Genomic DNA, 26,599 nt, shown 5'->3' on the forward strand with positions numbered 1-26,599 from the left:
TCACACGTATATTGTGTGCTTGCGCTAACTGCATCTGTTGCTTATTGTATGTGCGCCGTGCATCAGCGCCATCTGCTGTTCACTCTGAGTATAGTGGTTGCTTGTGCTAACAGCATCAGCGCCATCTGCTGTTCATTCTTTGGCCATTTTGCTGGAGACCAATCTCTCCTCACAGCGCGTCATGCGTTCTTTCCCCTGTTTTTTATTTCCGTCTTACCATGTGACTAGGGTTGTGCGCTCATTGGTTGGTTTTTGTCATGTGATGCGACTCCATTAGCTCGCAGCAAAGAAGCGAAGCTCACAGCCATCCTTGCGCCTTCTGCATCCCGCCAGCGCCGGGCATTTACCAACGGGGACATCGGCTCTTACGGTCAGGTCTGTGATCGTTATGTGTAACCCCCCCCCCCCCCGCTGTGCGATGGTGTGGCACCACAAGTTCCAGCATGCCTAGTGGGCGTTGGAAGCTCCATAATACACCTATGGGCTCAGAGCTGGACATTAAGCACTGCCATTCCGGTAATCCGGCACGTGTGGGATTCCAGATAGTTGGTTGCACGGTCTCTGGGATGTCACAGTATTCTGGAGCTAAGAGGCTGCGCAGAGCGGCACGGAAATTCCTGATAGCCCCCCGACAGTGAATGATAAGACCCCCGCACCAGCGGAGATGACAGCTGACGGGTATCAGAGGGCGCCTCTATTACTGTCCAGACCAATCAGTATAAGTGGGCGGTCCTGTGGATGAGTGATCACACTAATTGGAGGCGATCGGAAGAGACCTCCATTCCTGGGCGACAGTTGCCAGGCCGACTGTCGGGGCGCTTCTTGCCCCGTGGAGGTGCTTGCAGGCTCTTCACGCTCGTTCCGTCATAAATGCTGAAACAAATATTGCAGCACGCGAATGGCGCCCCCTGGGTGGAACCCCTCTAGCCGGGGGCTGCGGTCAGGTGCCTGCCCTAGAAGGAACCCCTCTTGTCGGGGGGCTACATTCAGGTGCTCCCCCTGGATAGAACCCCTCTAGCCTGGTGCTGCGGTCAGGTGCTCCCCCTGGATAGAACCCCTCTAGCCTGGTGCTGCGGTCAGGCGCCCCGCCTGGATGAAACCCCTCTAGCTGGGGGCTGCGTTCAGGTCCGCTCACCCACTGGATGGAACCCCTTAGTCGGGGGGCTGCATTCAGGTGCTCCCCCTGGATGGAACCCCTCTAGTCGGGGGCTGCGTTCAGGTGCTCCCCCTGGATGGAACCCCTCTAGTCGGGGGCTGCGTTCAGGTGCTCCCCCTGGATGGAACCCCTCTAGTCGGGGGCTGCGTTCAGGCGCTCCCCCTGGATGGAACCCCTCTAGTCGGGGGGCTGCGTTCAGGCGCTCCGCCTGGATGGAACCCCTCTAGTCGGGGGGCTGCGTTCAGGCGCTCCGCCTGGATGGAACCCCTCTAGTCGGGGGGGCTGCGTTCAGGCGCTCCCCCTGGATGGAACCCCTCTAGTCGGGGGGCTGCGTTCAGGCGCTCCCCCTGGATGGAACCCCTCTAGTCGGGGGGCTGCGTTCAGGCGCTCCCCCTGGATGGAACCCCTCTAGTCGGGGGGCTGCGTTCAGGCGCTCCCCCTGGATGGAACCCCTCTAGTCGGGGGGCTGCGTTCAGGCGCTCCCCCTGGATGGAACCCTTCTAGTCGGGGGGCTGCGTTCAGGCGCTCCCCCTGGATGGAACCCTTCTAGTCGGGGGCTGCGTTCAGGCGCTTCCCCTGGATGGAACCCCTCTAGTCGGGGGGCTGCGTTCAGGCGCTCCCCCTGGATGGAACCCCTCTGGTCGGTTGAACCCCTCTAGTCGGGGGGCTGCGTTCAGGCGCTCCCCCTGGATGGAACCCATCTAGTCGGGGGGCTGCGGTCAGGCGCCCCCCCCCCCCTGGATGGAACCCATCTAGTCGGGGGGCTGCGGTCAGGTGCCCCCCCCCCCCTGGATGGAATCCATCTAGTCGGGGGGGCTGCGGTCAGGCGCCCCCGCCCCCCCGGATGGAATCCATCTAGTCTGGGGCTGCGGTCAGGCGCTCCCCCTCGATGGAACCCCTCTAGTCGGGGGGGCTGCGGTCAGGTGCCTCCCCTTGAATGGAACCCCTCTAGTCGGTGGGCTGCGGTCAGGTGCTTCCCCTTGATGGAACCCCTCTAGTCGGGGGGCTGCGTTCAGGTGCTCCCTCTGGATGAAAACCCCTCTAGTCGTGGGCTGCGGTCTGGCGCCCCTCTGGATGAAAACCCCTCTAGTCGGGGGGCTGCGGTCTGGCGCCCCTCTGGATGAAAACCCCTCTAGTCGGGGGGCTGCGGTCTGGCGCCCCTCTGGATGAAAACCCCTCTAGTCGGGGGGCTGCGGTCTGGCGCCCCTCTGGATGAAAACCCCTCTAGCCGGGGGGCTGCGGTCTGGCGCCCCTCTGGATGAAAACCCCTCTAGTCGGGGGGGCTGCGGTCTGGCGCCCCTCTGGATGAAAACCCCTCTAGTCGGGGGGGCTGCGGTCTGGCGCCCCTCTGGATGAAAACCCCTCTAGTCGGGGGGGCTGCGGTCTGGCGCCCCTCTGGATGAAAACCCCTCTAGTCGGGGGGGCTGCGGTCTGGCGCCCCTCTGGATGAAAACCCCTCTAGTCGGGGGGGCTGCGGTCTGGCGCCCCTCTGGATGAAAACCCCTCTAGTCGGGGGGGCTGCGATCTGGCGCCCCCTTGGATGAAAACCCCTCTAGTCGGGGGGGCTGCGATCTGGCGCCCCCTTGGATGAAAACCCCTCTAGTCGGGGGGCTGCGGTCTGGCGCTCCCCCCTTGATGGAACCCCTCTAGTCGGGGGGCTGCGGTCAGGCACCCCCCTGGATGGAACCACTCTAGTCGGGGGGCTGCGGTCAGGCGCCCCCCTGGATGGAACCCCCTGAACTTATTCTGGAGGTCCCACAATGTCCCTCAGTGTCCTGTAAGAAGGCTACACACCTTACTTACTGATCTGTGAAGCTGGTTCAGGTGGGCGGCGGGGATGACTGTGCTGCACGCCCCGCTATTGTCTACAGCAGGGAACCCCTGTAGTACTGGCACCAGCCCCTACATCCGCTTGTCTCAGTAGTGCAGCCTCAGGCTTGGTTATTTCCAGAGACTAGCTCATAGTGTACAGCAGGGGGCACATCAGCCTTATGGTTGTCCTCAAAGGGCCAATTATAATTATAAGACTGTGTAGTAGTGGGGGGTCCCCCTGCAGCGGCTCGTGTAGTAGTGGGGGGGTCCCCCTGCGGCGGCTCGTGTAGTAGTGGGGGGGGGGGTCCCTGCGGCGGCCCGTGTAGTAGTGGGGGGGGGGGGGGGGGGGTCCCTGCGGCGGCCCGTGTAGTAGTGGGGGGGGGGGGGTCCCTGCGGCGGCCCGTGTAGTAGTGGGGGTCCCCCGGGGGGGGGGTCCCCCTGCGGCGGCTCCAGCCATATCAACCCCCTTCCCTGTTGGCCTCTGGCCGGGCAGCATCCCTACAGGCATTCCACTCATCTCATCTGCAGCTGTTGAGTCTATGACTACTTACCTCTCCCCTCAAGTCTGTTCTGCGGACCGGAGCAGCAGGCGGGCTTAGTGGATTGCCTGGGGGGGCCACATAGAATGGGGTGTGGGCCTTGTGTTTTTGGTGGATGCGGTATAGAAGGTGACTATAAGGGACATCTGGTTTATTTCTGATAATCCAGAAGCTTTCATCTTTTACAACCTCTTTTTGTGGCAGACGCCCCCCATAGTAGTGCCAGCTTGTAGGCCCACCATAGATAGTGTCTGTCTGTCTTCTCTCACCACTGATCTCTATCTGGCTCTGGAGCATTGGGTAGGATGGCGGTCTTTCTACCTCAGATCACTGACCGGTTCTTCTTGTTTCTCCAGGCGGGGGCAATGCCGAGCTGCATAGTAAAGGGCTGCACCCACTACACTGGCATGAAGGCCATCAACCCCATGCTCACCATGCACGTCTTCCCCCGGGAGCTCAGTCGCATTAAGCTCTGGCTGCAGCAGATCGGTCAGAACTTCGGGGACATCGACACTTTTGCTCTCAAAGTTTTGGACGCATCAAGAACGGGTAAATACCGCATATGCTCCGTCCACTTTGCACCCGGCAGTTACACCTCCCAGGGGAGCAGGGTTGTGCTGAAACATGACGCCATTCCCACCTTGTTCCCCGGGAAGTACCCCAAACCTCCGCCAGACAGGAAGCCGAATCCTGCGCAGGACAAAAAGCAGGAAACTACAGGTAAAAGGGACAATACGGACACACCGGCGCCAAAAACCGACACCCAGAAAAAGGAGGCTGGCCCGCCGGCCAATGTGGACTGTCATAAGAGGCTTCAGGAAGGAGTGCGCCGAACACAGGGTCCCAAGCAGAGCCAGACCCGGGGTGCCCCGCGGGAGCAGCTCTTAGATGTCAATGGCCGATATGCAGGTCCTGTATACAAGTCGCCTGGACAGAAGGAAACGAAAACCAAACCAGTGGAGCTAAGCGATAATTCGTCTTTACCGCCAGCAGTGGACAGCGCAGAAGAGAACAGACGCGCGTTATGGTCTCTGGAGAATGTAATGGTGAGTACAGAAAACCCGCTATAATCTGCGTTACTCTAGTTACATCCACAGCTGCATTCAGAGTCACTGGTTTTCTTGTGGAATTATTCTGCATGGAAGTTGCATATTTCCGCACCAAAATCAGCGCATATAAATACGGATTTTGATGTGGAATTGCTTGCAGGATTCTGCCATTTTTCATTCTGCATCAAAGTCTGCAGATTAGAGGAACAGATTTTGGTGCTGAATATTCTGGCAGAACGCAAATTCTGCAACATTCTTACAGAATAATTCTGCCTGGGTGAAAGCACTCCTGAAGTGACGCTCCATAGAGGTGTGACTGCAGCTCTGGATGTAACTGGAGTAGGCTCAGAATGTGTGCAAGATATTGGGACTTCTAGGCTGGGTTCACACAGGACCGAAATCTCATGGAAATACCGCAAGATTTTCGCGGTAGAAATGCAGCTTCAAAACCCACGCCTTTCGCCACAGATTTTGCAGCGGCTTCGCCGCCTGCATTCCACTACGGCCATCTCTCCCCTTAGACATGCTGCTGACTTTGAAACGTGCGGCATGTCAATTTTAGCACGGCTTAGTCGCAGCAGATCGGCCGCAGCGTGTGGACAAGATTTTTGAAAATCTCGTCTACTTTGCTGGCTATCCCGGGATAAAAAGCTGTGGGCGAAATGTCCGTGCAGTAAGTGCACACGGACATGCCGCGGCAATTACGCCCTGTGTCAACCCAGCCTTAAAGGGAACCTATCAGCAGTTATGAGCGCTAGAAAAAAAGTTATAGTGCTCGTACATCAGGTGTCCAGGGAGGTATTTCTTATACTTACCCAGCTCCTCGATCCAGCACAGTCACCCCAGAAAGTCAGCAGGAAACTGCAGCCGGACCGCTGTCTCCACACTGTGCGCATGCTTGCAGTGATTGCTATGGGAGAGCACAAAAACAAGTCATAGTCCCCACTGACTTTCTGGGGTGACTTCCCTAGGTAAGTATTAAAAAAAAATCCTCCCCAGACTCCTGGGTACCTGCCGTATGAGCACCATAACTTAGCTTATAGTGCCCATACCTGCTGACGGGTTCCCTTTAAAATCCTTTGCTTTACTTATTTAAATTGTGGGGTGATGCTGGGAGGAGTGACGGTCTAGTTAGTTGGAGTGTGAATGGTTACCCTCTGTCAAGATACTTTGGAGGACGCAGATTTAAGACGGTTGTATGAAGGGAGATAAGCTGCTGCCGGGTACCACTTATCTTTAAGCCAACAATAGGATTGAAATTGATCCCGATGGATCTGTCCCCTTCATGACATTAGGTAAATGCCTCTTCTCCTTTCTTCCCACATGTTTGTAGGTCTCGCTGCTGCAGCATCTGGCAGAAGCTCCACTCACCTCCCGATCACAAAAACAGAAGACCGGCCGGCTGCTGAACCAGACTGCTGAGATCATCTCTGTGCTGACCGGAGAGGTGAGCGCTCCAGTCACGGGGAGGACTGGTTCTAGTCGGTATTATTGTATCTTGACGCCACCGGAAGCTAGGGGTTTGACGCCCCTCTCACACCCCTAGCTTCTGATAGGGTCAAGGCTGGAAGGTCCTAGCAGCGCGTGCATCGATTACTGCCTGCCTGCAGCCTTAGGCTGACGGTTAGTTCGCTTCTTAGGCTTACATTATGAGTTGTAAATGCTGCCATGTTACCGCTGTAACATGGCAGCATAAACATCTAATAATATAAGGCTAAGAAGAGAAGTAACAGTCAGCTTAAGGCTGCAGGCAGGCAGTAATCGATGTACACGCTGCAGCGATCACTGTGAGCGGACCAGCTGTCCCCGCCTCTCGGCACTTCAGTGGTGCGTCCCGCAGCCGCCGCAGCCCCTGTGCTCCCTGATGGCCACTCACCGCGATGTTGCGGCTGGCCGCGCATGTGGTCCACAGCCAGCCGGCCGCCGCCTCAGTGCTGCGTCCCAGTGCTGCGTCCCAGTAGCCGCCGCAGCCTCTCTGCTCCTTGACGGGTGCTCCCCCGTGTACCTCTCCCAATCTTGCCACTGGCCTCGCATGTGCTCTGCTACCAAGACAGCCGGTCAGCCGCCCTCCGCCTCTCTCCCGGCTGTCAGATGCCTTCAGCCCACCGCCTCTGTAATGATGATGGCTGCTCACCGCTCCTAATGCTGCGGCACTCCGAGCTTGTGGTCCGGAGTTAGGAATCCTTAGTGGCCTTCCAGGACCAACAGGCCAACCAGATGTGCAGCCAATCACGTTCAGGGGCGTAACCCCCCCCCTGTCAATCTTGGCTCCACCAGGACTTCCTGGTGGCGTCAAGATACAATAATACCGTTCTAGTCTACAAGTGGCCAGCATCTGGCGCTGTGTGTGTATACTGGCCAGCCATGACATGAAGACTTAATGTTGTGTAGGATCCCTCGTGCCACCCACGCAGCTCTGACCAGCTCAGTCATGGACGAGACCTGTGGTATCTGGCGCCATGACATTACTGCATTCTCCATATCCTCTTAAATAGTTACTTTCTTTCCAACATACTTTGCACATGCCTCTTTCTCTATTTATCAAGCTGCTTCCCTTTTCGCACTCCCATCTAAACGACTCATTCACTCTGAAGAAACTGCTAAAATCTATTGTGGGGTTCGTTTAGACCTACTGATTTCTAGTTTAAATCCCCTTACTGAGTATTGTGAACAGTGCATCACCTGTCCCTGTATACTGGCTGTAAACAACCTCTCCCCCAAATGGTATGATTCAAAGTTTCCATGCAGACCATTGGCTTCCACCAGCTTGTCTTGCCCTAATGCATCCTAGTGCCACCTCTTCACTGTGACGCAAGCACCTGGCCATCAACATGATGTGAAAGAATAAGGGGCCACCACCTTCTGTTGTTCCATGGTTCAGTTCTGATGCTCATGTTCCCATTGTAGGTGCTATCAATTGTGGACAGGAGGCAGCATGGGCACTCGATCTATGGCAAGCTACGATGATCAACCTGTGCCAGTGCCACCCCATACATAGCAAGCTTTCTATCATAGCCGGCCATAACTCTTTCAGCAATCTGTGCTACTGCAGCTCTTCTCTGGGATAAGACCAATTTTTTTCCTCACGCACATCAGTGAGCCTTGGTCACCTGTGATTGTCCTTCCTTGGACCCTCTTGGTAGATGCTAACTACCAGGAACCTCCACAAGACCTGTTTTGGAGATCACAATTTGGCCCTTGACAAGGTTGATGAGATCTTCACACTTGACCATATTTCCTGCTTCCACAAATCAACTTCAAGAACTGACTGTTCACCTGCGGCCTCATATATCCTGACCTTTGACCAGTTCCATTGTCACTGTCATGGCTGATCTGTGTACATGTATCATGTTTGACTGTACATGTATTTGAGTGTTTTATACATTTGAATCAGCTGTAGCTGACCTGCTGTTTTCTTCCACTAAACAGGAGTGGACAGTTGTGAAGAAGAACTCGCACATCAGCAAGTTTTACAATATGATACGAGAGGTGGGTGGAAATGTTGGGTCAGGGGATGCGCCAGGTGTTGGGTGGGTCAGGGGATGCGCCAGGTGTTGGGTGGGTCAGGGGATGCGCCAGGTGTTGGGTGGGTCAGGGGATGCGCCAGGTGTTGGGTGGGGCAGGGGATGCGCCAGGTGTTGGGTGGGGCAGGTGACTGGTCATGTAACACGCCATGTTTCGGATTGAGTTTCAGGTTCCCATCAAGTGCGGCGATGTGGCCGTGTTCTTCTCCATGGATGAATGGGATTACATTGAGGACCATGAGGAGCATTATAAGCATGTGATGGTGGAAGAACCCAAGAGTTTAGAGTTAAACGGGAGCTCAGGTATGACAACTGTATAGTTGAATGCAGTCTGCAGGGGGCGTTGCCGGGTACTGACATCTCTTCCTATGTCATTATAGATGGAATGAAAACTGACTTTTTTCTGGAAACACAATGTGAGCCAAGGCCAAACTTTGGTAAGTGTGCAGCAGGTAACTCCCAATAATGCACACAAATCATGTAAAAAATCCCATCCCGTTCTATGTTCACAGCCCCTCTACCTCCAGAGTAACAGGCGACAAACCTGCTGTTCGATCCTGCAGGTTCCACTTGGGGGCGTTTAGGAGATCAATGGAGTTCAGTGAGCTGCAGACAGAATTCTATCACTAGGAGGCTCTGATCCCTATAAAGATATATTCCTGAATTGGTGTAGAATCTTGGATTCTTGGATGTGAAAGAAACAGTATTGGAAGTTGGGGGTAGAGCGGCGGACTGAACAGTCTTATAGGGTTATCCGGCCTTTCAAAAACCTCTAAATCAATCTAAGGCTACAAGCACACGGCGCGTCCGGATTCTGGTCGCATACCTGTCTTTTTCTTCTTTTATCTGTCTGACTGGCGCATATGCGCAGTACAGATTTTCCCATGCCGTTGCAAGGCAAAGATGTGCGTCCCGCGACCATTCTGAAATGGAGCATGTTGCGATTATTTATTTATTCCCTCTGAGAGCGGAAATTGCAATTGATTTCCGCTCATGTGCATGAAAAATCACCTTGCCATAGCATGCTATGGGCAGTACTTGCTGCGGAATTTGGATGTGGACGCCCGCTGCGGATTCCACAATTCAAATCTGCCCATGTGCATGAGGTCTAATACAGAAATATAGGAAACTAACTAATATACTTTGTACGATGGGCATGCGTAAATATGCAGGAAACCTACATATCCCCTGCGTATTTGCACACAAAATGTAATTATTTTTTACGCATATTAATACCCTGAATATTTATGCGACTAAAAACACTACCAATAATAAACACAAAGCAGCAGCGGATTTTGGTCCGCGAATACGCTGCTTGTCCACAGACTGAAATACGCATACATCCGTATGGGCAGCAGGCGTCAGTTATTGCTTTAGTCACCGGTAAATGCTGGGATCTGTGGTTCAGCGACGGGGCTGGAGTAAGGCTCTGCTCAGATTCCTGCTCAAAATGTCTTCTTCTGTTCCCTCGTGGATCCGTCAAATGCCGAAACCCATTGGGTGCCATCCAGTTTTCCTAACGGCTTCCATCATTTTACCAGGAAAGAATAGGGCAGTGTGCAGCGCTATTTTTTATGACAGAAAGCCAGGATGCAAAATGTGAAAAAGGCGAAGTTGAGCTACATTCGCAATATGCCTGTGAATATGACATGAATGCTCTAGCTCCATACGGTAATTCTGAGTTTTACTATGGGGCAATTGTAAGTTGTGCGGCTAATTAGCAGGTAGCTACTGTGGCTGGTGGTGGCTCCCTCCCACAATTCTGACAGCGGCATTTAAAAAATTAACCTCTCCGATGAGTGGTGCAGCTTATTGGAGCTATTGTAGGTGGGTGTCGGCTGTATGGAGCGGGATCAACCCGCGTTCTCCCTTCATACAAGCATTTATTTGGACATACGGACAGCTTCCTGGAGTGGAACCTGTCAGTAAGGGGGGAGGGGGGGACTTTCTGTATATTATTGTGGAATCTTGGCGTGCAATCCGCAGCTGAAATTCCGCAGCAATCCCGTGGTGTGGGAACTCATCCTTAACCATCCTGTCGGGTGCTGTGTGAAATGAACACAGTTCTTCGTATCTGCAGCGTGTCCATTCCTTGCGGTGGATATTTCCACTGAAATTCATGTCAAATCCATAAGAAAGCTTCGTGTAACTCTTGATTTTATCTTAGAATTGTGACACGATCTAAGTCCGGCTTCCCACGGCCGTGACGGGCTCCGCCACAGAGTTCCGCGGCGGAGCCCGTCACGGCGCCCCCCAGAGACCCCAATACTTACCTCCGGAACCGGCGTCCTCCGTCCCGCATGACGCTTCGGCGCACATGCGCAATAGAGTGCATGACGCGCTGCCCACGTCATGTGACGCGCTGGCCGCGATGGAATTCCGCACCGTGAGCATTGAGCTATTAGGTTCAATGGAACCTAATAGCTGTGGGCAAAGCGGCGGATTTTCGCTGCATATTACGCAGCGGAAATCCATCAGTGGGAAGGAGCCCTAAGATGTGGATATTCTACGTTTTGGCTGTAGCTTACCTGTTCTGAGCAGCGCTTGTTGTTAGGGGATGGAACAGGCCAAAGTCTTAGCGTGAAGCGCTCTCCCCATTAATACCAATGTTGCTGTTTATCTTACAGGGGATCTAGACTTTGGGGAACACCTGGACTTGTACCAAAACCCTGTGACTTTCCCACTGACAGGTGAGCCTTTCTGTTGCTACCATTCGGTTCTGGAAATAACCTGTTCTAAAAAATATGGGCTATTCTTACCTTTTTCAGGCAGCATTTTTAATATGTTGACATGCCAAAAATCATGGGATAGCTATATGCAAATTGATTAAGGTGATGGCTTGGGAATGTGAGGCGTTCTGTACTGAATGTGGTTGAACACTGGTCTGCATTCTCATGGCAATGCAACATGAATTATCGGAGGTCACATGAGGCATGATAATATTGGGTGTCAGGCAGATAGGACACTCCATTTCCCAATATGTATGGGTATTAAATATTCCCAATCCACAGTGTCACATGTTTATCGGGAATACATCATTGAAGATATTACAACCCACAGTGGCCGCCCATGTGTGCTTGGTGATCGCCACCGTCACTGTTTGTGCGAACAGAGAAGTGATTCTGGCAGAAATCGCCTCCACATTCAGTGCAGAAGGTCCCACACACGTATATCACGCAAGTCAGCGCAACATTCTGTAGCTTCCATGGGGTATGGGAGCAAAAGACCCAGCAGAGGCCTATGTTACCACGACGACACCGAACATAGCGCCCTACCTGGGCTCGTGAGGTTGCTAACTTGACCCTGAAAGTCTGCCAACAATATGGCGGGGTCCGATACTTTGCCGTACTAATTGTTTTGGGCTGATGGTAGATTTTATGTGCCATGGACCCCAGTTGTAAACAAGGCACTGTGCAGACTGGTGGTGGTTCCATACGTGTCCAACTAAATATGTCATTGCCCGCTGCACTTCATTGCTTGGTGGCCAGTTGCAGCCCATTATGGAGCTGTGCTGAATTGGTTCATGCTGCATTCTGGAGAGTTCCTACGAATGGTGTGGCCAACACTTATGCCGGGTATAAGCTCAGGGCAGAGGTCCTGCACCTACAAATACTATAGAGCTTTGGGTGGCCATCCAGACAGTATAGCTCAACATCCCTCCAGATGTCTTATGTAAACTTGTGGAATCGATGCCACGTTGAGTTGCTGCTTTTCACTGAGCTAGGGGAGGGCTCTACATGATGTTGGTTCCTGTCCCTTGACTTTTGGCATGTTAGTCTGTATTATATATATGGGTTTACATGAATCATTGCCAAATTAGTGGCTTCTACAATCTGCAAAAACGTCAGATTTTTCTTTCTTTTTTTTTTTTTTTTTTGTGGCTTTTTTAGATGAAGAAGAATTAATAAGAAAAGACATTGAAGTTCTTGATATGACTTGTTCCTCAGGTAAAGTATCTCAGATTTGCATAATAGAAATGTGGCAACGGGAATCGCTGTAAATCGTCAGACGTGTTATTAGCTGCCTAATGCTTTTCTATGCAGATGATGCTATTGAAGAACAGGCGCCTGATGTCCCTCAGAGTGAAAAAATAGATTCTTTTTCAGGTAAAATCCTATTCCAATCATTGGTTGTACCATTCCGTTGGTGGGCAGAGTACTGGTTGTGACACAGCTCCCCCTGGTAATACTACTATGTGATCCTTAATGCTCCGTTATCCTGACCTGATGGTGCCAACACAGGAGCACTGGCAAGTGGAAAAATACTTCTGGTTGATACCGAAGTGACAGTGGAATGAGCAACAGGACCCACAATCAGCCGAAAGAGGTGTTTGTAGCAGTCAACCTCGTTAATAACGGGCACTATGTCTATCTTGCAGGAGACAAGGACAGAGGGGATCACTTGGATGTTCCCCGGACCCCCATGTCATCCCCACCACTGAAAGGTAAGATGTGTGTCCCTATGTTATCTGCTTTGGTTATTAGAAATGCAGTGGAAATCGCAGTCGGGGCCTCAGCCTCCATATATAGGATTATAAGAAACCTGCGATGACGTAGATGCTGCTCAGGCTGCAGTCAGCAGGTTATATAGCGGAAGGAGCTGAGCAGATTAAGACTTCCAGTGTAACTTGTCATTTTTTTCGTGATTGATGCACAGTGATGCAGGGAAGGCTGTCAATCACTGAAAGGACCGACTCCTAGATTCAAGCCAGGATGAGCAGAGGTTTAGATCCGTATACTCTGTCAACAAAAATAAGTCCCTAGAAGGAGTTGTTTTGCTGCAAAACTCAGCACGCAGTTCCATCTCAGGCAGATATACAAATAGAGTTGTGATTAGATGAATGGTCTTGCCACCTGAGGCTCAAAGTGGTTCCCCGCTTGGCCTATAACAAGACTCTTGGGGGCTCCTTGTGTGTAGTGACCTCTTCTTCCGCTTGTGTAGAGGCGTCTAAGAGTTAACAAGCTCTATGAGGCAATCAGAGTTTTCGCCCAGTTAAGAGTTTGAGAGAGAGTGCGTTTTTGGAATGCGAAAAGCTATATGGCTATATCGACAAATTGCCCATTACCCGTTCCGTTCTGACCAGGCTGTTAGGAGGTGTTGGGACCAGTGGATATGTGAGGGACACACAAGGCGCCCTCCATAGACCACAAGTAGAGAGGATCGCCTGATTGTCCAACAAGCCCGATCAGCTCCAACTGCTTAATTGACCGCCGTGCAGAAACAGGTGGTGCCATCGTTACACCCCTGTGTCTGTTGGAATCATTTCCAGGCGCTTGGCCGAAGGACATTTGGTATCGTGGCACCCAATCTTTGTACGGCCTCTGACCCCCACTGTCTCTTCCGTTTGCACTTGTGATGCAAGCAATGAAACTAGACACTACAGAGTGGAACAAAGTTGTCTTCACCGATTAATCCAGGTTTAGTTTGCGCACTGACAGCAGCTGTGTTCATGTCTGGAGACATGGTTCTGAGCGCCTCAATCCTGCCTTTGCTGTGGAGTGGCACGCTGCCCCCTGCTGGTGTGATGGTCTGGGGGGACATCACATATGACAGTCGGTCCCCCCTAGAAGTGGTATGAGGTACAATGACTGACAGCTCAGTGATATGTTCAGGACATCCTGCAGCCACATGTGTTCCTCTCATGGCGGCTTCCAAGAGGCAGCAGGATAATACTCAGCCGCACACACAAGGGGGTCACAGGAGCCCCCCACAACATTGTCACACTTCTGTGGCTGCCCGGTCGCCAGATTTATCACCAGTAGAACATATATGGGACCATCTAGACCAACTTCCACAGCCTACAAGTTTGCAGGATCCAGAGCCTTAGTTACAGCAAATATGAAGCAATATGCTGCAGAATACCGTACAGAACCTGTATGATGTCTCCATGCCACCCGTATCACATCTTGTATACAGGCTAGAGGCAGTACAACAGGGTACTAGAGCCTCCATGCCACCCGTATCACATCTTGTATACAGGCTAGAGGCAGTACAACAGGGTACTAGAGCCTCCATGTCCGCCCGTATCACATCTTGCATCCAAGCTAGAGGAGGTACAACAGGGTACTAGAGCCTCCATGCCCGCCTGTATCACATCTTGTATCCAAGCTAGAGGAGGTACAACAGGGTACTAGAGCCTCCATGCCCGCCCGTATCACATCTTGTATACAGGCTAGAGGCAGTACAACAGGGTACGAGAGCCTCCATGCCTGCCCGTATCACATCTTGTATCCCAGCTAGAGGCGGTACAACAGGGTATTAGAGCCTCCATGCCCACCCGTATCACATCTTGTGTCCAAGCTAGAGGCGGTACAACAGGGTACTAGAGCCTCCATGCCCACCCATATCACATCTTGTATCCAAGCTAGAGGTGGTACAACAGGTACTAGAGCCTCCATGCCCACCTGTATCACATCTTGTATCCAAGCTACAGGTGGTACAAGAGGGTACTAGAGCCTCCCTGCCTGCCTGTATCACATCTTGTATCCAAGCTACAGGTGGTACAAGAGGGTACTAGAGCCTCCCTGCCTGCCTGTATCACATCTTGTATCCAAGCTAGAGGCGGTACAACAGGGTACTAGAGCCTCCATGCCTGCCCTTATCACATCTTGTATCCAAGCTAGAGGCGGTACAACAGGGTACTAGAGCCTCCATGCCCACCTGTATCACATCTTGTATCCAAGCTACAGGTGGTACAAGAGGGTACTAGAGCCTCCCTGCCTGCCTGTATCACATCTTGTATCCAAGCTAGAGGCGGTACAACAGGGTACTAGAGCCTCCATGCCTGCCCTTATCACATCTTGTATCCAAGCTAGAGGCGGTACAACAGGGTACTAGAGCCTCCATGCCTGCCCTTATCACATCTTGTATCCAAGCTAGAGGCGGTACAACAGGGTACTAGAGCCTCCATGCCCACCTGTATCACATCTTGTATCCAAGCTACAGGTGGTACAAGAGGGTACTAGAGCCTCCCTGCCTGCCTGTATCACATTTTGTATCCAAGCTAGAGGCGGTACAACAGGGTACTAGAGCCTCCATGCCTGCCCTTATCACATCTTGTATCCAAGCTAGAGGCGGTACAACAGGGTACTAGAGCCTCCATGCCCACCTGTATCACATCTTGTATCCAAGCTACAGGTGGTACAAGAGGGTACTAGAGCCTCCCTGCCTGCCTGTATCACATCTTGTATCCAAGCTAGAGGCGGTACAACAGGGTACTAGAGCCTCCCTGCCTGCCTGTATCACATCTTGTATCCAAGCTACAGGCGGTACAACAGGGTACTAGAGCCTCTATGCCCACCCGTATCACATCTTGTATCCAAGCTACAGGCGGTACAACAGGGTACTAGAGCCTCTATGCCTGCCCGTATCACATCTTGTATCTAAACTAGTGGTGATACAACAGGGTATTAGAGCCTTCCTTCAAGGGGTCAGTTTTCTGTAAAAGAAAAATGTCATTTTGCTTTAATATTGTAAACACCTAATTATAGGAATGTTACAATCACACCGAGTTTCTTTAGATTCCGACAACCGGAAGGCATTGTTTCTTTTTTACAATGAGTATATGACACGTTCTCAAATATTTCCAACAAACCTGGCTCTATCAATCCTCTGAGCTCCTGCTGCTCTCGAACATACCGCCTGCAGATTGCACTGCATTTTCAGTGTTACGGGTTCTCTTCAAAATAGAGCTGTAGCTTGTAGCAGTGGTGATTTAGGACGCTTCCACACAGGCAAGGCGATAACGGCGCGAGAAGATCGCAGCGATATTGCATCTGTGTTATGTGCAATGTCGTTGCGTTTTCTCGTGACGTTATTGTGCTTTTGCAGTACTCTTTTGCTGGGATTTTCAGGGGATGGGGGCTAAAAATATAAGCCCTACTCTGAAAATAAGCCCTGACTGCATTAAAAAAAAAAAAAATATATATATATATATCACCTAACACAGGCTTTTAGCTCCCCGCACATCTTCCCCGAAGCTCTGTCAGACTTGCTTAAAGGTATCCGGTAGAGCTTCCTGGTCAGGAGATTCAAAATCTACCCCTCCAGGACACTCTGCCTCTGATTGGCTGAGCCGCGGTGCTTGAGAACCAATCACAGTCATTCATTGAGGACCAATCAGAGCCAGTGCTCGATGAACCAAATCAGAGGCAGAGCTTACTGAAGGCGGGAATTTTCAAACTCTTGACCAGGAAGCTCTGCCGGAGAACTTCAAGCAAGTTCCGGGGAGCTGCAGAAGACGAAGCTGACAGCACCTCTTAGGTGACGTGTTTTTTTTTTTTTTTTTTTTTATGTAGCCAGGGATTATTTTAGGGCTTTTACTGTAGGATTTCCTACTGTAAAAGTTGCAATCTATTTAAAACCATGGGCTTCTTATACATGTGTTTTGTAGCACCGTTGAATTGCTACAATATCGTGCAATTTTGTAGCCTGTGCATGGATACAAAAATGGTGATGGCCTCACTCTGCTAAACATCTGACTACTTTTTGGGGTTTGTTTTTTTTGTTTTTTTTAAGATAAACCCAAAGCAAAGAGAAAAAAAGATGAAGTTCTGCCCGGCAATCACTCCACAGGTGAGACATCAGCGCTGCAGCCTGGAAAGCTTGACTGTTCTCAGGTCTCTTAGTAACTGTCTGATGCCTTTCTATCCAGATGTCATTGCAGATCTGGTACCCGACGCTCCCGCAAGAGTAGATGCATCCTCTGGTAAGGAGTTTTACTGTGGGGGGAGGTTATACTTCTGTATTAGCATAAGGTTAAAGGTCCATTTACATGGGCCGAATGTCAGGCAAACGATGCCTGACACTCATCCCTGTGTTTCAACGCTCCGATGCTCTTGCACGGGAGCTAGCAGAGCTGTCTCACTCGCAGGGAGGCCAGCAGGGGGGCTGTGCAGGAGATTTCTCTTCCCTCGCTCCCCCGCCCCTCTCCATTGAGATAACACAGTGGCCGTTCACTATTGAACAATGAGCTCATCGTTTATGTAGCATAAAAGATCAGCGATGAGCTCATCGTTCAGTGTAAATAGCGGCCGTTCAGTAGTGAACGGCCACTGTGTTAACTCAATGGAGAGGGGCGGGGGAGTGCGAGGAGAGAAATCTCCTGCACTGCCCCATCCCCCTACTGGCCCCTCCATGTGCGAGCCAGCTCTGCTAGCTACTCCATACTACAGATGCCTGTGGATTCTATGTATCACTTCCTGTGCTGGTTGGGTAGTTAATAGTGTAAAAGGAGCAGTGATACAGAAACTCTGCTGGAGTATTAGTGTTAATATAGGAGTACAGGCAGTCTGCTTCGTAGGGGTGCGACTAGCAGTCCCCAATATTGTAACTTCTCTCGTCTTATCTCTTTCCATGCAACAGTGCCCATTATAGATGAATCCCTCGAAAGTTCCAGCTCTGAGTTGTGGATCGCACAGGATGGTACAACTTCTTCTACGTGGATCCCACAAGATGATCCGAGGCCCAAAGGACGAAACTGCTCGAGATATGGTAAAAATGCTGCAAGAATCCAGTGTCCGGTCAGCCTGTCTGGTACCATGATCTGTATACCAGAGCAGCCCCTAACGAGAGCAGAGTCACTAGACCCCCATTGTGATCTCTGCGACCTTACCTTCTCCAGTATCTACGAACTGGATCTGCACCAAATAACACACAGTAAAAAGCCGCGGCTGTGACTGCATCTCACCCCAAGGGGAGCGCTGCCAATCCTATCACAGCAAGGTGGCAAACTAGTTGACTGACTGTGGCCACAGCTGCTGGACATTATAAGCATCAAGTGTAAAGATGGCAGCTTTATGTGAAAAGTTTGGTCTTTTATAAAGCGATTTCATGGTTCAAACCATTAATAAAATGTTTATGGGCAACAGTCACATTTTTCTCACTACAACTTGTCTGCTGTAGTTAAGTGACAACAACATGGAGAGGGGAGTGTGTCACTAATGACGTAGAATTGCCAATGTAAGCTTACCACTGTGGAAGGGATGCTAGTCGGCCAGATTAGTTATTACCCAACTTTAGTACACAAATTCTATTGTTGGTGGGAAAGCAAGGTGGCAACTAGTATGGCCTCCTCCAAAGCTCCGAGAAGGGTTGTCCGTGTTGCCTGAACTCCTACATGGCAGTACCCATAGAATGCTATATAACTATATGGATGTACATGGAGTGACAACAGGGGATGCTGTGAATGTAACCTTATTGGTTGCCACCCAATTTTCCTCTAAAAGATATAAGCAAGTAAAATGCTTAAAAACTTAAAACCTAAATAGTGTAATTTCTTAACTTTCTTTTTCCCCCTTAGTTTCGGCCAGTGACTATGCATGGGTTAGGGGTAACCTTATGGCTGCTTGCCACTGGTAGAGTCAAAAGATGACAATTCATAAAAACTGACCATGAAATGTCGATGCCTGCAGCTGCTGCATCCCCATGGCACTATGTCCATTGGAGAGGATGGGAGTCCTCAGCGCAGCCGGCTCTTGCCTGTCGTAGTTATCACATAGCTGTCCAGGGTACAGCAGAGGTTATAGGGGATAAGGAAGGAGAATGTCTTATTGGTGGTGGTTTGGTCCATTCTGCATCAACAGTGAGGTCATCAGCTCACTGGAATGCTTTCACTTCTAGATGGGTATGGGTACCAGCTGGGATCACAGTGCCAGACCTCATCCAACATTGAGGTTTCCTTGCATAGCTCCCACATTTGAACAAGGTCTGGCACGTTTAACACTATGCAGAAAAGTTAGAGGGTGCCTCTGTAGGGCACTGGAATACAGAGAGATTAGATATACATTTTATATAAAAGATATTTGTCTAATTTCTCTAAAACTATGATGCATTGATATACATATTTACAGGATTACAAATTATCTTCCCGATGTGAAACACTCTTAACACGCATTTAATTTCTAAGAAATTGCTAATAAAATCATGACCGTTCATCCTTATGTGTTTGAGTAATTCCAAGGAATCCACAATGCGCTCTCACCCAAAAGAAATAAGAGCTGGGGAGGATGTGGGTGGCAGGGAAATTGGATTGGGAAGGGTTAAACTACACGCAACCTTTGCAGAACAATGTAATAAGCGGTTATAGCTCCTGCTCTACTGCAGACTGAGCAGACCGCCATCTATGTGATAACAGAGCATCGAAATTAAGAGTTTGCCGCTTACCTTAGTCGCTCGGTCTATTGCAAGCACTTACTGTAACAACCGGCTGTTATATACACAAAATATTTCTTGGCCAATGAATTCAGGGACTTGATTACTCATTTAGGACATTGTGTAGAAGTACACAGCTGTCTAATCAGGGAGATGGATCTCTCCACACGGGTCTAAGCGTATTTGTACAACGAACAATGTTGGGTTTTTTTTTTCTTGCACATCAGTGCGTGTGACTGTACGTTATGCCCCCATAAGGCATGTTCATTTGATCACGGCAAACTAAGACACTCATTGAAATGTCTTAGTTCCAGATGTATCTTCTCAGTGCAATTACACAGTGTATCACACATCTCCTTGCGTATTGCGCACCCCTCATTGATTTCTATGGTAACCTGTAATGTGCAGATAAAGCATGGGCTGCCTTTTTTTATGCGCAACCAAAATGCATGTGCAAATTATGAAAATGTGAATGAACCCATTGCAATGAGTTCTAATCTTGGCATATTACGCACACAAATACACCCATGTGAAGCTTTTCTGAATTTGGGGTTAGTTAAACAAAACTGTTTACTGGGCAACAAGTGCAGCCTAAGCCACTACTACTCAAATTGTAGTTATTGATCGCCCCAATGGAATACATTTTTAAAATTTCAGTAGATAAGTGTGACCCACGCAGCCCCATATTTGTAGAAGTCATGCATTTGAATGAAAACATGATTGCCAGAATAAGTTGCAGCCATTCATAGTTTCTTAAAAGGAATAATTCAGATCCGGGTGTAGAAATTTATTAGCGGATGAATTTTTAAAGAGAACCTGTCAGCACCTACAAGCACTATAAACTAGTTTTCTTGTTCGTAGCATTGGGGGACACAGACTGTGGGTATAGGTACTGCCACTAGGAGGTGACACTAAGCATAAAAACTGTTACATCCTCCTGCTAGCTATATGCCTCCTCCAGGCACCAAACTAATCTGTTGTAGCCTAGTATCTGTAGGAGGCAGACGGTCTTCATCTACCAGCGGATTTAGGGACTACAGGGAGGCAGGACTCTCCCTATTAACCCACTGAGGAGAGCGAACAGACTGGAGTTGACAGTTCTGTTGTCTGCCTGTACTCATAAGATAAAGAGGCACATTCAGGCTCTAACCCAAATGTGACCCGCCAGCCATAGTGTGTCCCCCCACCTCCCCCTGCTCTTCTCCAATCATGGGACAGCACGTCAATTGCCCAGCTCTTCAATTGAACCCTCTGCTATACTGCTCAAATTCCTCCTCCCCCTTCTTGGTAGTGCTACCTGCCTTCATTTTCTTGTCATAATTTTGCTGGAACCTTACAAGCAAACAGGTTCAGACATTTTCTGCAGACTTTATTCCTTTGAGACTAGAGGCACCCCTCCCATCCAGCCCTCACTGCCTGCTGAGCCAAAATGGGCCTGCTCCTTGTCACAGGTGGTTTTGGACCATACCCAGGTGTCTAGAATTATCTTAGACAGGCTGGACCGCATTACTAGTCACCCTCCTCCGAATGTACCTGATGGAGATAGCCCTATTAGGAGAGACTCCTCTCGTGGTAGACCACAAAAGCGGAATAGGGCTTGCAGTACTCATCCAGATCGCTGGTTGCTGTGAGGGACATTTTCCAGCCCTCCAACCAGACACCCTCCACGTCAACAGCATCTTTTTCCTTTATATGTCGTAATCAGTCTCCAAAGATATTTTCTCCTCACAAGAACTTTGACAAGGTCTTAACCAGGGAATAGAACATTCCCCACAAACACTTTACTAGGCCTAAGCCTGAGTTAGTGGAAAAACCGCTCATTGACGCCTGCAGTCGACACACCTGTATCCCGTTTGACGAAACACACCACCCTACCTCTGGAAGGATGAAGCATCCGCCATGACTCCCGTGACGGAAAGATTGAATGAATAGCTCAATCCTCTTTCGAAGCAGTGGGTTCAGCCCTCAGGCCAGTGTTTGCCTCGACTACGGATTGGGCAAAGCAATTGTGCAGAGACATCCTCTCCAGATCTCCCCCAAAAGAACTGGCAGACATTGCTCATCAGATAGGTCAAGCAGGAAGGTTTATCCGTGAAGCTTCCCTAGACACTGCCAGATTTTTGGCATCAGTAGCCACATGCCAAACCCTGTGGCTTAAATCCTGGGATGCAGATACCTCCTCAAAAAGGTCATTAACTAAAATTCCTTTTGGTGGCTTACGACCCTTCGGCACCAACAGACGAGAAAGATTTTATGGTAAATACAAAATCTTCGTCTGATGCTCATAGTACAGATCCTTAGGGATCGAGCAATGGTTTTTTTTTAATACTTCCACAGGTGACAGCATAGAAGCAGGGTGCTGGGTAAGTCAGCACACAGACAGTGCTGCAAACTCATCAGTGAGGGTGCACAGACATCCACATCCAACAGCATTAAGGTAGGGAGCCAGGTAAGTATAAAGACACAGACATCTCTGCACAATTTATTGGTTGAAATCAAAGACTATACAAAAGTACATGTGATATAAAATAAATTCAGAATTAGTGGGTTGAACATGGCCAAACTGCAGCCATGCTATAGAGCAGGAAGACCTTAGCAGATTGATGTACTGAATCTTTCCCATAAAACTATATATAGCTTGTATTTTATTCATTTACATCTTTGCTTATTCTGAGCTGAACAGTCCAGTGGGCGGTCCCATCAGTGACTGACAGTTACTCCTGTATGTAGTCATACACAGCTGTCAACCTGATAGGACCGCCCACTGGACTGTTCAGCTCCAACTAATCAGAGATATACGTAAATAAAAACACAAGTTTTACAGAAATCTTTCCCCAAAAACTATATATCAGATTGCTCAGCTCCTCCTGCGCGATAACATGCTGCCTGCAGTTTGTGCTTTAAAGGGGATCTGTCAGCTTGAATTTGCTGTCCAAACAGACTTGGCCATTAAGGGGTTAATACATGTGGCCTTAAGGCCACTTTCTCAAGTCCAAATTTTGCATCAGTATTTGTAAGCCAAAACCAGAAGTTCCAAGAAGAAAAAAAAAAAAAAAGTTTCTAAACGCCTTGTCTACTTTCCACTGGTTTGGGGTTGCAAATACCACTGCGATGTGAAAGCTAACAGTTGTCTACTACTGATACAATCAGAACAGCTATGAGAAGCATTAGGTGAGGGAAGGCTTACAATGTCTGACTGTAGACTACACCATTCCCATTTAATGGCAGCAAGCAGATGTGCCTAAATTAATAAGCAAATGGGAAGATGGAACAATGCCTCTCTAGTGCCCCCTATTGGAAGGCAGCATTCCTGCAAGTCAGTGTAAGACATTTTAACAAGACTAGTTACAATGACTTAATATAAGCCAAAGCAAGAGAGTCTTCTCCAGAAGGAAGAGAGAACCATGTAGAGTGTTTTGGGGTTTTTTTTGTCCCTCATCAGTGTGCAATTGGTTGCTGGCTTGGCTTGCAAGAATGCTGCCTTCCAATAAGTGGCACAAATTTCCATATGTATAAGTTTCCCGGAGGAGCATACATGGCCTTATAAGTTTCCTCCCACCTTCTTGGTGCCCAACCCAAGGAGAAACTATACTCTCCCTGACTCAAGTCAAAGGTTTCTCACCTTGTCAAGCTAGGAATCTACGGCACACTGATGTGGGGCAAAAACCCCAAAAGTCTGTCTATGCCAAGTCCTCTTTTCCTTCTGGAAAAGCCTTAGCTTATAATTTGCAGTCATTGTTACAAGGCTTATTAAAAGATCTGTAATTGACTTGCAGGAATGCTGCCTTCTAATAGGATTGTTCAGTCCACATTTGCACCATTTTCCTAGGGGAGCATGCATGGCCTTATACACGTCTCCGAACACCTGCTAGGTGCTCTCCCATCCCACACCCTTCCTGACCCAATTAATAAGGCGTTGCAAAATATGAAATTCCAGATTTTTTCAATTAACAAATGAGACTAAAGAAAACATGACAGGCCTTGATGTGAATCATTTCATATACATATTTATAGATATATATATTTACACACATACATGTCATGTACAAAGCTACATTCTAAACCTCCATGGGCTCAACAATGGAAATAAATACTTAAATCCCTCCGTTACAAAATGATCGTTGCAGCTCACACAAGTTAATGCTTATTACAATGATGCCAGGCAGCTGCTGCACGAGTCAGTAATATCCACGGTTAAAAAGGAAAAGCCTAAAACAAGGAATTATAAAGAACAAAAACCAAAAAGAAATACACAAAACTGCACACAGAATTTTTGCAAGGCAACCGTGTCATCATGATATCATATTCTTACATTTAGTTATGTTGAAGAATAAAGTCCACAGCTGTGATGCTAGATCCTTTGGTACATTTGGAATTTCAGTGGAATAAATATCAAACTGCATGAATGCAATTTTTAATATTTGAGCAATGCCAATGTGGAGGCAAAATCCATTGTAATAAGCTGCAGATAGAAAGAGCAACGTCCAGCACAAACCAAACATATTGTTCATTGTATAAAATCCATGTATTGTGAGCAGAGAAGCAGGTCATATATATATTAACAAGTTAGTGTTACAGGAGATTTATTAGACTTGTATAAAATATTAGATAAATTTTATATATAAAATACAATTCAGCAATGCATGTTTAAAAAATGTGCATTGTAAATTCTGGTTAGAACCGGAATCATTCTTGGAAGAAAAAAGAAAAACAGACTTAAAAAAAAAATCCATTTATAACACTTGCAAACATGGATGAAAATGGATATATTAAAGTGTAACAAAGGAAATAGAACTAAGCTTGGGTAATAATATGCTATTCATTGAAATGCAGAGAGATCTAATACCACATGGCAGCAAATAAAGGTTGTGGTGAGCCTGTCCAAACAAGGAGGAACAGATGAAATTAGCAGAACACTAATTATTTGCTTGCCTTAATACATTAAAATATAAAGTGCTAGATAGTCATACAATACTTCTGTGGAGGGAAATGGTGAGATACTCTTCAGGTACTCCAGTACTAAATCACCGAGGGCCCAACTTCCGAAGACGATAGGTATTCTCTATGTAAAACTCTACTGATTTGTGAACGTTTTTGATGCAGTTTAACTCTAAGATGGAAATTGGCAATAAAAGTCCTCCAATACTAGAGGAAAAATACTATGGAAATTTTAAGTCGGGCGAAACAAAAAACAAGATGTAGAAATATTAGAGGAGAACTCTCATCATGTTTAAGCCCTGTAAACCACGTTATGGGGCTCAAAATTGAGGGAGCGGGGAGTCCAGAGAGCCGTGTGTCATACTCACCGGACGCCCTGTGTTCCTGCAAAGTTAGAGCACACCAGCAGTTTGACCCTTTCTGCACGTACATCTCCCATCGACATAAGTGGGAGACGCAAGCCGAGAAAGTCAAGCTGCTGGCACATGCCGACTTCGCCGCGACACAGAGCTGAAACAGGGTGGCCGCTGAGTATGAAACAGCCCTCCCTGGCCTCTTCACAGGCGCCACCTTTAAGATGTAGGATTGTGTGTGACTTCTTTCCATCCTGACATATGTACTACATGGACCTCTGTGCACAGATCTTCATCTACATCCATATATATATTTTTTAGAAGGGGGTAATTGTCCTATAAGACTGGTGACATCGGAGGTGTAAAATAAAAAAAGAAACGCAAAATGTGTTTTGCTACTTTTGTGTCATTCAAAATAAATAAATAATGAGAGCCAATCACCATCAAATACACGTCAAGAATAAGGAACAGCAAACGCATGGAATCCTAGTGTCACGCAGTCCCCTGAGCTTTACCTTACAGTCCCTAACGATTTCAGCTTATCACCTATCCACAGGATAGGGGATAAGTGTCAGATCGGTGGGTGGCCGACTGCTGGGACCCCCCCCCCACCAATCACGAGAACAGTGATCCCATGTTATCCTCTATTAATGGAGCAGCAGCCAAAGACGGCTTATCGCTCAATCAATCATTAAGTATGATCGAAGAAACGGCAAAAAAAATACAAAAATCATTAAAAAATATATATGATGCACTAAATTTCAGTTCGGTTAGAAACCACTTATAACTCAGGGTCGTATTGAGTTATGCTTCCTTCTGTCATCCTACAGGAGTGTTTAGAACATGGACAGTGGCTTTAATAGACATTTAGTGCCAAGATGTTAACAGAGGTTGATCATTTAGATGAGGGCCGTATATGTGTAGATTACACAGCAGTGCAAACTAAAGCCAGACCGCTTACTGGACTGTTCACATAGGTTATAGTGTTTGGAGAGAACCACAGTGCATGGTTCAAGGTGTTTTGCATTTTTGTGTTATTTTTTTATACAGTCATTTAAGTGTTAAAATATTGGATAAAAGAATATGAAGTAGAAAATAAAATAATGGCAGTAAATATATACATCATGCACAATGTTTCTGGGCTTCCGGGCCTCCACTTCAGTCGTTGCCATTAGACATAACTTGCCAGACTATGAGGTGACTCCTCTCCACTTTGGCCATGGAAGGTTCAAATTGTAAGGATTCATCTATTCCTTCAGATTCAGAACAATCGTCACCTGCAAAGACCAAAAGGAGCCGTTCTAGTTTACAAGAAGCCATTCTACTTTCTGGATGCAGGTCACTTGATTTTTGGGGCGTTATGACCACCTCCCATCCTTACCCATACGGAAGTCGATGTAACCCTCTCCACCACTCATCACTAACATGAACTTCTCACTCGGGCTGTTGGTTTCCTGCTGAGAGGCTGCGCTCTTGTCTCCAAACACATCTGGAGAGCTACCACTAGACGAGGGAATGACCTGACCTGAAGGAGAAGATCGCACCGTTGTTAGCAGATTTCTAAGGTACTAACCTTTCACTCCCCTAATTATTAAAAATAAGGCACCTGGCACTGCAACAAAGAATTTCACTGCATCTCGGTGGCCGTGGAAACACAACTGAGCGTGAGCCATAGAACAATACGGTATGAAAGTTCCCGGTGTAACTTTGTCGCTGTTCTCGTCACCATAGACACGGATCACGCTTCCTGGACGACTGCCAGAACCGGGCAGAGCTTTATTGGCTTAAGAATTTAAAAATAAAGGAAAAACAACAGGATAACTTTATACTTTGTAGGTGAATAGGAGGGGGGGGGGGGGGGGGGCACATATTAATGCTACGCATGGCACTGTCCTTTAAAAGCACAGCTAGAAGGGCAATAGCATTTAGTATTTCAAGACATGGCTTGAAATAATGAGAAGGGCATGCTCGGATTCTGAAGAAAGAAGGTAATGGAATGTGTTTGCTGTTCATCTAGCACTAGCCTAGAAGTCTACAAAATTACCTTGAAGAATCTAGAACACTTCTGTTCACACCA

At 48.5% G+C, this 26,599-nt stretch overlaps 2 protein-coding genes across 4 annotated transcripts in view; one reads left to right on the forward strand and one right to left on the reverse strand.

Moving 5' to 3' along the window:
- Nucleotides 1-260: 260 nt before the first annotated feature.
- On the forward strand, nt 261-17,952 carry LOC136588586 (uncharacterized). Its single transcript, XM_066587935.1, has 13 exons — nt 261-375; nt 3,864-4,553; nt 5,890-6,003; nt 7,986-8,045; nt 8,251-8,383; nt 8,461-8,517; nt 10,708-10,770; nt 11,971-12,027; nt 12,124-12,186; nt 12,459-12,524; nt 16,598-16,654; nt 16,734-16,787; nt 17,444-17,952. Exons 2-13 carry the CDS (start codon nt 3,873-3,875, stop codon nt 17,755-17,757), a joined length of 1,719 nt encoding a protein of 572 aa, XP_066444032.1. The 5' UTR covers nt 261-375; nt 3,864-3,872; the 3' UTR covers nt 17,758-17,952.
- Nucleotides 17,953-21,681: 3,729 nt separating this feature from the next.
- SPAG9 (sperm associated antigen 9) overlaps nt 21,682-26,599 on the reverse strand; it is a 79,408-nt gene continuing 74,490 nt past the window's right edge. For all 3 annotated transcript variants that reach the window (XM_066586615.1, XM_066586614.1, XM_066586616.1), the window contains 3 exons: nt 26,129-26,305; nt 25,904-26,047; nt 21,682-25,799 (listed from right to left, as the gene is read on the reverse strand). In XM_066586615.1, coding sequence (XP_066442712.1) covers nt 25,681-25,799; nt 25,904-26,047; nt 26,129-26,305 — 440 coding nt within the window. In that variant the 3' untranslated portion in view covers nt 21,682-25,680. The remainder of the gene's footprint in view (nt 25,800-25,903; nt 26,048-26,128; nt 26,306-26,599) is intronic.

Source organism: Eleutherodactylus coqui, chromosome 13, assembly GCF_035609145.1.
Source record: "Eleutherodactylus coqui strain aEleCoq1 chromosome 13, aEleCoq1.hap1, whole genome shotgun sequence".
Lineage (NCBI taxonomy): Eukaryota > Metazoa > Chordata > Amphibia > Anura > Eleutherodactylidae > Eleutherodactylus > Eleutherodactylus coqui.